This window comes from Aptenodytes patagonicus, chromosome Z (assembly GCF_965638725.1).
Source record: "Aptenodytes patagonicus chromosome Z, bAptPat1.pri.cur, whole genome shotgun sequence".
Classification (NCBI taxonomy): Eukaryota; Metazoa; Chordata; class Aves; order Sphenisciformes; family Spheniscidae; genus Aptenodytes; species Aptenodytes patagonicus.
In genome coordinates this window covers 451,631-463,924 of record NC_134982.1, presented here as the reverse complement: position 1 = coordinate 463,924, position 12,294 = coordinate 451,631, and the positions used below count along the sequence as shown (strand labels likewise).

At 36.3% G+C, this 12,294-nt stretch overlaps 1 protein-coding gene across 11 annotated transcripts in view; it reads left to right on the top strand.

The window, feature by feature from the left end:
* Positions 1–12,294, top strand: part of LOC143172316 (E3 ubiquitin-protein ligase NEDD4-like) — a 207,690-nt gene that overhangs the window by 175,781 nt on the left and 19,615 nt on the right. For all 11 annotated transcript variants that reach the window (XM_076361594.1, XM_076361592.1, XM_076361590.1 and 8 more), the window contains 5 exons: positions 2,642–2,700; positions 7,192–7,257; positions 8,639–8,868; positions 10,573–10,694; positions 11,564–11,634. In XM_076361594.1, coding sequence (XP_076217709.1) covers positions 2,642–2,700; positions 7,192–7,257; positions 8,639–8,868; positions 10,573–10,694; positions 11,564–11,634 — 548 coding nt within the window. The remainder of the gene's footprint in view (positions 1–2,641; positions 2,701–7,191; positions 7,258–8,638; positions 8,869–10,572; positions 10,695–11,563; positions 11,635–12,294) is intronic.

The window sequence follows — 12,294 nt, the reverse complement described above, 5'->3', positions numbered from 1 at the left end:
TTTAGGTATTAGTTGTAACATAGTAGCCTGAAAATATAATATTTTTAGATTTTAACTGTAAACAGTTCTAATTTCTGCAGCAGTCAATCTTTTAACAAAAAATACAGTCTCTAGTTCTCCATGATTGGTCCTTAGCTAGCTAAAGCAACATTATTTACCATCCATGAATAAAATAGTATTTTCTATTCATCGTAGCATGCATATACTTCTGCATTTCCTAGGAGCCTTACAGGAAAATATGATCTACTTGTTGGAAGGTATCATAAAGAAAAGCACAAAGGTTTTCCAACCACATGCAGAACGGTTATCAGTGGTTCACTGACAGAGGGATGGATATATTAAATGGATTCCCCTCAAAGTCTGTGTTGGATCCACCATTTTTCAATATATTCATTAGTGATTTGAACAATGAATTAGGGGGAATGTACTCATTAGTTCAGCAGAAAACAACAGCACAGGAGAGGTGAGAGGTGCTCACTGGAACAGGATGAGAAATCAGAATGAGTCTGGCAAATTGCCACTGTAGTGTGAAGTAAGATGCTGTTTAATAAGAATTGCAAAGTATTACTCAGAATGGGAATAATTAGCAGAATTGTGGTTGAAAAGAGCATGAAAAATATTATCAACTGAACATGACTTAACTCATCCTGTGATGTATCAACAGGAGTGTCTTAAATAAGACCTGAAGTAATCCTTCTAATCTCATCAGCACTGATAATGTCTTGGCTATGATAATACTGTATCTGGCATGGGGTCCCAAACTTCAAGAAAATAGCGGACCACTTGGAAAGGGACCAGAGGAAACAGAGAGAAGAGGGAATCCTCAAAGGCCCTAGAGCCTGATTTATGAGGAAAGACAGAGTATTTTATTTGTGTGAAAACTCAAAAGAAATGGTAGATTTTCAAAAATGTGCTGCAAAAGGAATGAATTTGTTATCCACATCCACTTTGGATAAGACAGAGAATCCTGAGCTACGATTCCAGGTAGAGTAGTTCAGGTTAGACCTTTCTAATTTTGGGGGCATTTAAGCCCTGGAATAGCATTTATAATATGAAGTCCCTGTCACTGTAATACTTCGAAAAAAATTTAGACAAAGATTTTTCAGTAACATCATACACTCTTAAGTATGTAGGGCAATAAGAAAGAATAGACAAACTTGCAGTCATTTCCAGTTCTATTATCTTTGATTTCATAGAAAACTTTCACCGTGATTTGTGGCTGTCAATTTCAAGTAGGTATAAGAAATGAATTGGTATAAAACCAGTAAACTTTGTAGAAGGAAATTTGACTGAACAGGTTGAAGCAAGATGAAAAGGGCCAGATTAGGCATCATGCCTTTATGGCAGGCTCCGGTCTGTGGATCTCGGGGTTTCTGGAGCTGTCAGTCTAACAGCCTTCCTCCATAAGTTTGATAAGCACTAAATAGACTTAATGTGTAAAGGGAAATAAAATAGTATTTTAATATTAAATTAACTGATAGATCAAATTTCTTGAAATGTGCTTGTGATCTTTATAAATTTTCTTCAGTTAATGTTTAATGAATGTCACCTTTCAAATCCCAGTCCATTTTAAAACTAGCTTGGGATGCTCAAGACTTACAGGTCTTTTCCAACTGTAGAAACATGGAAAATACTTGTGTCTTAATATAAGTGAGTTTGGTTCTTTGCTTTTACTTATAGTAGCCATAAAAACAATTTTCTTGAAACTTAGTGTGTTTATTCCCAAACCTAGCAATTACAAAACTTAAAATCTGGACTACTATCTTAATATACAGTTCATAAAGCAGTGCGTGTAACAAGCAGACGTATTATTATTACCCTTTCAGTGCAGGAAATGGATGACTTAAACCTTGCCGTTGCAGGTGGCATCTAGTTTGGTTTTTGGAGCATTGTCTTATTGTTGCAACATCATCATTTTGTTGTGATTCTGTTGTGTTCAGAATCTTGTGAGGAGCAGTTGTCTGGAGGCAGGGAGAGTTTAACCATGGTCCTCTATAACCTTACCATAGCACCCTCCTGGTGCTCTTAAAAGCGGTAGATGAAAAGAACTGGATTCTGTCATGTTACTGCCAAAATCTCCTTTGGTCAAAACTGAATGATCTCTTATACCATAACTGTATAATTTTGCCTCCCTTAATGGTCCTATAACCTTTTCATTAAATCAGTGTCTAGGACTTTTTTTTAAAAGAGATGTTATTCCCTCCAAATTTAAATACAGACTGTCTTTTATAAGTATTACATTTTGGCTATCGTTATGCAAAATTTCAAAAAAGTAAACTTAGTCTGTCATTTGACAAAGTTTTGGGGTTCCTTTACCTTTCAGGCATGAAGTCTGTGTATTTCTAATATTAGTTGAATCCAAGACCATGTTCAAATAGAACATGTTTACTACTACAGATGTTGAAATAAAAGCAGTGTAAATACACTGGATTCTGTTGTAGTTTTGCATTTTTGAATGAGTGTTTTCAACTAAACAGTGTGATGGGGTTTTGATGTAGATGGGTGAATGCAGCCTTTTCTAACCCTGAAAAACTAAGTTGTGGAAATGGTAGGGAAAACAGTTGTAGGGAGAAAAAAACCAACATAAATTCACAGTGTGGTAACAGTTAAGTAATGATATAATTTCTTTTGTTATTTACAGATAATAAAATTACCCAGTGGGAAGACCCTAGACTGCAGAACCCGGCAATTACTGGTCCAGTAAGTACTGCTATGGTTTTTTCCCATTAAATGGTGTGACTCATGTACATTTGGTATAGGAAGGAGGCATTAACGAGCAGCAGGTCATGTCTGTTGTCCGGATCAGGTCAGACTCTGCCTGATGAACAGACCAGGAAGCAGGACCTCTGCCTCGCATTGCCTTTTCCTGATGGACATGGGAGGCTCAGGTGCCAGCTTTTGTGAGTCTGCAAGAGCGGGGGGAGCTGCCGTCATGTGACAGCCTGCCAAGGTGTCCCAGCACTGATGCCTTGTCCGCGGCATTCAAAGGGTTGTACCACTCTGTGGACCCTATTTGGTTTCGCACAGGCTGGAGTGCACTGGGGACTCTTCCAGCCTGCCCAGCTGCCAGTGGTGCAAAGCAGTAGTGGGCTAATTAGAAATCACTGGAACATTTGGACTACAGTGCTGTGCACGCTATTCCCAGGTCAGATAGTAGGTTCGAATTGGATGGGTTTGGAGGCTTTCTTAGCAGTAGCTACCTAACTTGGGAATTCTTCCAGTGGTACAGTAAGATTCCTGTCTTGTAGCCATTAGCATGTGGAATTGGCTTCTGCGTTGGAGTGTCTAGGAAACATTCTTCATCTGTAGATATAACAGTGAATCGCAGAATACCTCTATTTCGGCAGGGAGGAAGAGAAGGCTCTTCAGAGGATAGAGACTCTTTTGTTTGGCTGGTTTTAATTTTTTATATTGTTGTGTTATTTCTGAGTGAAAATCCATCCATTCGGAAGCTGCATAGCTAAATAGTCTGAATGGCGTTTCACGCTCTGAAACACATGGAAACCCATCATTTCTCATTTGTTCCATTCTCCTCCTCCTGCAACACGAAGCTTTCTGCACTAAGCGATGATGATGAGTGTGGTTTCTGAAAGGGATCCATTACTGATATGATCCCTGGCTGAAAAATAAAAAAAATTAAGATTTCAGCATGGTTTTTGCTCTTTTATTTGCTGCTTATTGTGATGATGAAATTCCAGGACAGTAGTAGAGTGATATCTTCAGCTTACTTTTGACATCCAAACAGATGAATTGGGGGAAAAATGTGTTTTTAAATAAATTACATCTAAAATAATCTAAGTGTAAAATATTCTTCAGATTTTTTCCTTCTCCACACTTCCTGATATTATAAATTACTTAGTATGGAACAAACAGTATTAAATCTTTGCATATTATCTTTTATTCCTCCATTGTGTTAAAATAGTATGTTTCTGTATTAAGCTATGTGAAGGGCACATGTCCACTCTGAATCGCAAGTCAGAAGATCTTGGGAATTTCGGACCACGTTCTTTGTGCTGAATCCTGGATTGTAAGGTTTAGGGATGTGTATAGGAGAAATGTTTGTATTTGCCCATTATCTGAGTCATTACTGACAACAGAATTTTACTGAGCTGAGACAGTGCGCTATTAATTTTTGGATTTCTGGATAACAAGAAGCTGTTTCCACTCAATATGGGAGAGTTGTGACTATGTGGATTCAGAGTGTAAAAAAGACAAAAATTGGGTCTATCAGTTTTAAGAGACATAAAACTTACTGCAGATAAACTAAGAGATTTCAGAATATCAGCCTTAGAAAAAATAAATACATGCTTTTACTTTAATATCAAATTTTCAAAACATCAAATATATGGAGTGATTCTTTGACCTTTTTATGCTGGTTTATGCCAGTTTATGCCATTTTATGGTATTCTGAGTGATCAGACTTCCAACCCTAAGATGTTTCCAGGTGCCAAGAATACCTTTTTATTTTGGGTAAATCCTCAGGATTTTTAAGGGTCTCAGGATACAGCAGATTAACTACTGCATGGTATAATTCCAATTGCTCTTGTTTATTAATAACATTAATAATAATCACTTGTTTGAACATAATTGCTTTTGGAGTGATTTACCCATTTATCATGCACTTAATGCTTGATATACTAATATACAGTATGCTATACAAATTCTTAACGTTTATGTTCCCAGAAATGTTAAGCATAAATCAGAAAGACTATCTGGGAAATTTTGTTTCAAAATAATAAGGGTCAGTCATGATCCCATTAAGTAAATAACGGTTATTTGTGTGCCTTTTTTTTTTTTTTTAAGAGAAAGCAAGTTCAAATCCATTTTACAGCCATATAAGCATTAAGGATTCATCTTAATGATTTTAACAGTATTTTTGGTGCCATGAGAAAAACAAAGAACTACTTAAATTGTATTTCACGTTGCATTTAAACAATGGAAACTTGTTGAAAGATTATTTAATGGCTGTAGTAAAGTCATATTATCATCAGAGTAAAATGATTTAGTTTGATTTTTTTTTTTTTTTTTTAAATTTTTAATGTCTCATCGGCCACAAAAGAAAACTCATATAGAAATATTTCCACCTCCCACTCTCACCTACATCCGGTCATGAATCTAATTCAAGACCAGCCCATACCTTTCCTCCCCCAAAATCCCAGTCCTCACCCGGAAACTGATCTTGAACCAGAGCTTTGCAATTTGTGATTCAGCGTTCAGGGAACAGAGAATGTAAATTCTGCAGTCCTGTGGAATTCAAAATCATTCTTTTGCTCCCAAGAAATTACACTTCATCTGTTTAGCTAGCTGTTTTACTATGTCTACTCTTTCATCTTGAAGGAACAGTAGAGCAAAGGAAGGTAAAGAGGTGGTTGGAAAACATTATGATCAAGGCCAAGAAGCCTTTTTTTTTTTTCTTTTTTTCCAAGGCTCTTTCCAAACCCTGATTAAATTGATGTTGTATATGGTGTCAAAAACCAGAGAGTTAAGGATTCTTAATTCTCAAAAAATTGTCAAAAAAGCCACAGAATCTTACTTAAATACAGTTATTTGTTAGAGCCAGACCTGTACCTGTCATAGTATCACTTTTCCAGCCTATTCCTGTTCATTAGTTTAATTAACAACTTTCTTTTGTGGCCATTTCATCTGAAGGCTGAATAATCTAGGTTGCAGTTACAGGACTGGCAGTCAGGAGTATGGATGGCTCTTATCTGTACTCCTGCTTGATGGCTGATGCAGTTCAGTGCTTTTGTGTCTGGTACTACTTGGTACCTTAAAAGGCTTGGCTTTTTTGGACATTTGTATGCATTTCCTATCTGGTGCTAAAGCAAAGGAGTCTGATGAAGACAAGTAGGTGGCAGAAAAGAACACTGTCATCTTACTGACTACTGTGATGATCAGCAAGTGGCGTATGGATTAACATCAAACATGGCTATCTTCTAGCTTAGTGTCAAATCCTTGTTTACCTATACAGCGTGTTAGCAGGAAAGAGAAGCACAGTGTTAAAATAGAAATCTCTTTCAAAACTCTGAATGACAGAGCTTGTGAGAACCTTTGTTGAACCTTGATTTGTGCATGCCTGGAATCATCCCAAGAGGCTTTTCAGGTATCTGGAAATCAACGTAAATATTTCAGAGACCTGTGGCATTTGTTAAGGGGTGTTGACATACTGCAGAAACCAGTTTCCAGCTCTGCTGATTAATGTAATTCTACCAACCTTCACTGTGCCTTTTTTTTTTTTTGAAACTTCTAAAATTGTGCTGTTATGCCTCTGTTACTTAAAAATGTGGTCTAACTCACAAGCAGCTGCATTGAGTGAGTATTCAGATAAATATTACACAGTGACTTGTACTTGGTTCAAAAGAATGTTAATTTGTTTGTGAAATGCTTTAAGGTTCTGGATTAAAGACATTATGATGGTGTATACTTTCATTATAAGTAATTTACAAAGTAGTTTTAATATGAAACTATATATGAATTAAATAAATTCTTTTATATAAATGAATTATATAATTATTAATTATATAAATTATTAAGAATTAGATTCATTCACATTGGGTTGAAAAGATAATTTCTAGCCATGGACATTCCCCTGCCTAGTTGACCCTGCTGTGTAGGTATACAAGGTGTCCTGCACTTTTTGGAGGGCAAACAGTGCTTGTTGTTAATGTCATAGCTTTACTGGAGCCCCTTAACTTGTTCTTAGGTTCATTTTCAAAATTCTTTGGATTTTGTGTCTTTTGCGTAGCACCTAACAATGCTTAGCTCTTTCAGCTGTGCAAATCCGTATTTCATAGTAGCACTAGGTTTTTTTAAAATTCAGTATCATATGGCAGCATGCTCATTGTTTCCTAATGAGACACATGGATGGCAGCAATACATTCCACGTTTTTTTGTCTGTGTTAAAAATTGTTTTTCCTCTTTTCTGTTCCTAAAAGGAGAAAAAAAATGAGGGTAAGTAGTTGATAAACAGAAGAACTGGGTCAAAAGTTTTCATACCTTTTAATAAATTACACACTGAGAAATGGGAAAATTTTGGCTCCTCTACTTCATGCATGGTGGGTTTTATTAGGTGACCTATGGCATACATATGTAGATAGCATGTCTTTAAATTTCTTTTTGTTTAAATAATGTTGGAATATCAAACTGCTAAATAGCTGGAATAATCTGTATTTATGATTCTCTCTCTGATAGGCAGTTCCATATTCCAGGGAGTTCAAACAGAAATATGACTATTTCCGGAAGAAGTTAAAGAAACCAGTGAGTAGAAAAAGCTGCTTTGTGTTGGAATCAATTATGCTATGTCTGGGAGAAACAACAGACTACCCCAAGCATAGATGCAGAATGGTGTTGTATCTTGCTATAACATACTTGCCAATTTTTCTTGATTGTGCTACTTCTAAAGGGTTACGTAGGAACCAAAAAAATGAAGAAAAGTTTGAATTTTATTGATTTCTCAACAAAAACATTTACAAATCTTTAAGACTCACAGTTTTCTATATGAATGCAAAATCAAAGTAATGAGCGAGCAGGGAAGTAGCAATGATTCACTGTTTCCCATTGCAACTGAGACCAATTGGTATGTTAGTTTACAAGCCTTTAGGTTGAAAATAGGCTTGAGGATTCGTATTTTCCTTCATCTTCAACAATGGACTTTGAAGGGCAGAGCTGGACCAAGTTGGCAGAGCAGAGCCTACAGTTGTGCTGTATCTGGCACAAGCTTCTAGAGTTCTTGTTCTGTGGAAAAAAAGTATTTTCAGTAGCATCTTTAATGTAAGAGAGCATTCAGTATTAGCTTGCATGTGATATTGACTCATAATTAACAGTAAACAGCCTTGGCAACACCAACTATAATTTGAAGAGGGACTTGCAAATGTCTTTACCTGTTTGTTGATAGCTCATTGAATTTTCACCCTGAGTTTGACCAGCGATTGCACACAATAAGCACTTTAGTTGTCAGGAAACAGCAAACCTTCTGAAACAGTTGTTTTAAGTCAATTTTATCTGGAAAACTATACATGGCTGTAACAGTCATGTTTATGTGTTCATCCAGTCTTCTTTCTGCAAATTCTTAACTCGGTTCTCTTCTGTCTTTTCTGAATCTAGCTCCCTGGGCTAAATCATAATGGGCGTTAGCTCCCTCCTATTTAGACAGAACTTCTAAAACATTTTGGCAGCCCGATTCTCTTTTGTTTATTATCTTTGCAATTCAGTTCTGTTGTGTGTATGGTACTGTAGGTGTTCTTGTTGTGAAACTGTTCTGGCCTTTACAGATATGTGAGTAAAGCAGTTGCATAAATCTTGTGCATTTGTTACCATTTTAAGCTAAAATGCCCTTAAAATAGAGCATAGTAATATCAGTTGTTTTCTCAGGGGTTTTTCTGTTTGTTTGTTACTTTTCTTGTTGTTTTCATTGTTTTGTCAAATATCATAGCAATCTCTGAACCACTGTACTGGAACTTACCTAGTTCACCATATGCTATGAACCTGTAGACCTGGGGAGCACTGGAAAACAAAAATAAGGGGAAACTTTATACATCAGATGTCTAATCTGTCATTTAGTTGTTACCACTGGTCGCTAATTTGTCTGAAGGCTTATTTATTGAGACTAACAAGTATAATATCATCTCCTTTCACATAGGCTGATATACCAAACAGATTTGAGATGAAGCTACACAGAAATAATATTTTTGAGGAGTCCTACAGAAGAATCATGTCTGTGAAGAGACCTGATGTACTAAAAGCCAGGCTTTGGATTGAATTTGAGTCAGAAAAAGGACTTGACTATGGAGGTGTAGCCAGAGAATGGTTTTTTCTCTTGTCCAAGGAGATGTTTAACCCTTATTATGGTCTCTTTGAATATTCAGCAACGTAAGTGTTCATTAAAATATTTCCATTCATAAGGGATATACATGAAATTTTGCATAAGAGGCAAAGATACACTAGAAAGTAGTTAGATCATCCTTCATGGTGCATCAGTATGCACTCTTACCAGTCAAATCTCTCCGTTCTGTACTATCATTTCTTACTTGCTTTTCAGAGAACCTTTCAAATTGTCATTGAAATCTCATAAACCATTTTCATTATTAAGACAATATTGAGTGTTGCCTTACTTGGAGCAAAACTGCAATTTTTGAGGCTAGTAATAGTGAAAGAAGTGGTCAGACAAAAGATTCTTTTTATGTCCTCCCATTACAGCATAAAACACCTGCTGTCCAGAATTATAGTGCTCCTTTGTAATTAGCTTACAAAACAGCTTCTCATTTACATTTCAGTAGTTACACAGCAGTGGCCTAACATAAGTTTAAATTTGTTTTTGTCCAATTTTAAAACCTGTGAGCAATCCATTAGTGTAAATGAGAGAGCAAGTCTATTGCTTAAATTACATTTGTTTTAATATGCTGTAATTCCACATTGTGTACTACAGTGAGGATGGATTTCTTAATTGCAGACAGTAGTTTTGATGTTTTTATGTCAATATCAAGCTCACTCCTTTCTCTAATAAGTGTTGAATAGATTGTAAAGTAGATGAACAAAGACTGCATAATGAGAGTTTTCTTGCATTTGTGTCTCAGAAAAGACACGTTCTACTGTTGAAGGGAAACACAACTTAAACAACGTTGACTAGCGCAGAATGCCTGTGTGTTAATAGAGTTCACTGGATAAACCTTTGTTTTGAAATATTTCCACTTATGGGATATAGGTCACTGTAGATATTTTAAATATAATGTTACTTCATTTTAGGTTCAGAAATCTAACTAGTTATTTTAAGATATAAGAAAAAAAATTCCTTAAACCCCCTCTATCTTTCTTCACAGATTAAGAATAAACTGCAAATTAAAAATACTGCTTTTACACTAATGTCTTATTGTGACACACACTTTCACACGAGTCTTAATGCTTTGTTACCCAGTTAAAAGATCTTAGTTCTTTGACGGCTTTTTCCAATATCCTAGGGGTTAAGCTTATTTCAGAGATGGTCTCTAGTAAGTGCAGTTTAAGATGCTAGTAAGAAAACGTTCTTTATCCTAGTACGGTTGGACCATGGGCCTATACTTAATTCCTCTTCAGTACCTTCAGATATTTCAAGAACTAAAAGCAACTACTGCAAAAGAGAACCCTAAAATTTTAAGCCCTGAAATTTGGCTGGAAAGAGTGAATAATCTAGCCCAGCAGAAAGCAGAAGAGAGAGCTTAGCTGAAATTCTCATTCCACTGAAGCTGATGGCAAAATTCTACTGTTTTCAATGATGCCAGGCTTTTATCCTTTGAAGAGGTTAGCACAGCCCTCTTACACTTGCTACAGGTGGAATCCTGTTACCCCACAAGCAGGAGTTTTAGTTACCTTTGTCAAATAATCATTATGGTCGTAGCAAGACAGTTTTCATTAGGTCAGCCTACCCACAAGCTGTCAGATACTTCTATTGAGGAACACATGGATAAATTACATTGTTACACTCTAGCAAAAATTAACAGGAAATGGCCCTAAGCTCAAATTATTTATTAACATATCTGAATATCTGGTTATTTAAAGACTTGGTTATTTAGATTTATTTTTTTTCTTTCCCCAAAAAAGGGACAACTATACACTTCAGATTAATCCTAATTCAGGTCTTTGTAACGAAGATCATCTGTCGTATTTCACATTTATTGGTCGGGTTGCTGGTCTGGCAGTATATCATGGGAAGCTATTGGATGGTGAGTTATTACACTGTATGGCTATGCTACTGTTACTGGATTTTTATTAAATGAAATAAATCACTTCAATAATTCATATGCTTTGGAGTGTAGTAGTTCTGGAGACAAAGTCTGAGAGAAAGTAATGGAACTGGAACTGTTGGAAATTGCATTCCTGATGTGAATGGTGATTCAAAAATTATAGTGTCTTACTCAACAAATACATTTCATATAAAGTTTTGCTCCTTTCTCCACTGGTGTTAGAACTACAGCATCAGCATTGCTAAATAATCACTGTCCCTAAAGGAAAATCACTAAATTTATATCGGCCATTTCCATGCAAACCTGCAGCCAAAGCAGTTGTGTGGGTGTCAATTGCAGCATTTTGATCTGTAAAATTATTACTGAATGATTTAATGAGAAAATATGATTTCTGTCAAACTTTGAAATCCCACAATAAGCAAGCAAGCAAACATTATAAACTGACTACATTTTATTTAGCAATAGCGCAGCACATTAGAAGAGGAAGCTCACCGTCCTGTTTTTCTAGCATCTCCTTTGAGAGAAGAATGGCAATTTTAAATGGATTAGGGTACCTTGAGCTCAATTCCCCAGCTTCTGTGTCTCTCTACCATTAATGTTATGGTGTTTAATGGCATATGGTAATTAATGTCATAATTCTTGTAATTGAAAAATTGGACTTTCTGTGTCTCACTAAAAAAATGAGCCTGCTGTGTTAACTCGAGCAGTTACAGCACTGTTACTTTCAGGAGGTTTCTTTCTTGCTGGCACACTAGGAAATATCATGGTGTATTATCCTTGAGCAGTCATATCTTTACATAAGGTGAAAATGCAGAACAGTGGAGGTAACACTCTTCCCTCTCTTTTAGGCTTCTTCATCAGACCTTTTTACAAGATGATGCTGGGAAAACCAATAACTCTGAAAGACATGGAGTCAGTGGTAAGATAACATTTAAGTTGTATCAGCATTAGCAATTACATGTTTTTTTCCTCTGGGGAAATGTATAAGAGCTGACAATTCCAGTAAACTGCATGGTGGAAAACATAAGGTCATAGTTGCAATAACTTTAGAAACATATGTATGTACTTTTTTAATAAAACAAATTTTCCCTGCAAGGACAGCTGTTTTAGTACCAGTGCACTAACAGTGATGAGAGGGAGAAGGGAAGAGACATGAGTAAGCCAGTAAGAAACGCAACATAAGATGTCTAATTATAGTTTCAGATTTTCCACTGCGTCAGCTTTCTCGCTGTTACAAGGAGTACCACCAACAAGCCCTACAGCTTTCTTGTCATGCTGTGGAGCAGGAAGAGGGGAATGCAAGGGCTTAGTTCTGACCTGGAAACATGGGACGTTGCCCACAGTGCTGGAAGGAGAAAGGGTTGTCAAATGATAGACAGTTCTGTCCAAAATATACTTAATGGATGCAGCACAACTTATGCCCTTATATCCGTTTTGGTTTTGTTCCCCGCACCTCTACTTTGACACCTTCAACGTTAATTGCAACCAAGTACTTTTGTGTTTGGCACTCCTTGGGAGAAAAACAAATTGTTTTACAAGTTAGTAATCTCTAGCTTGGTATTGTAAAATGAAGGACAAC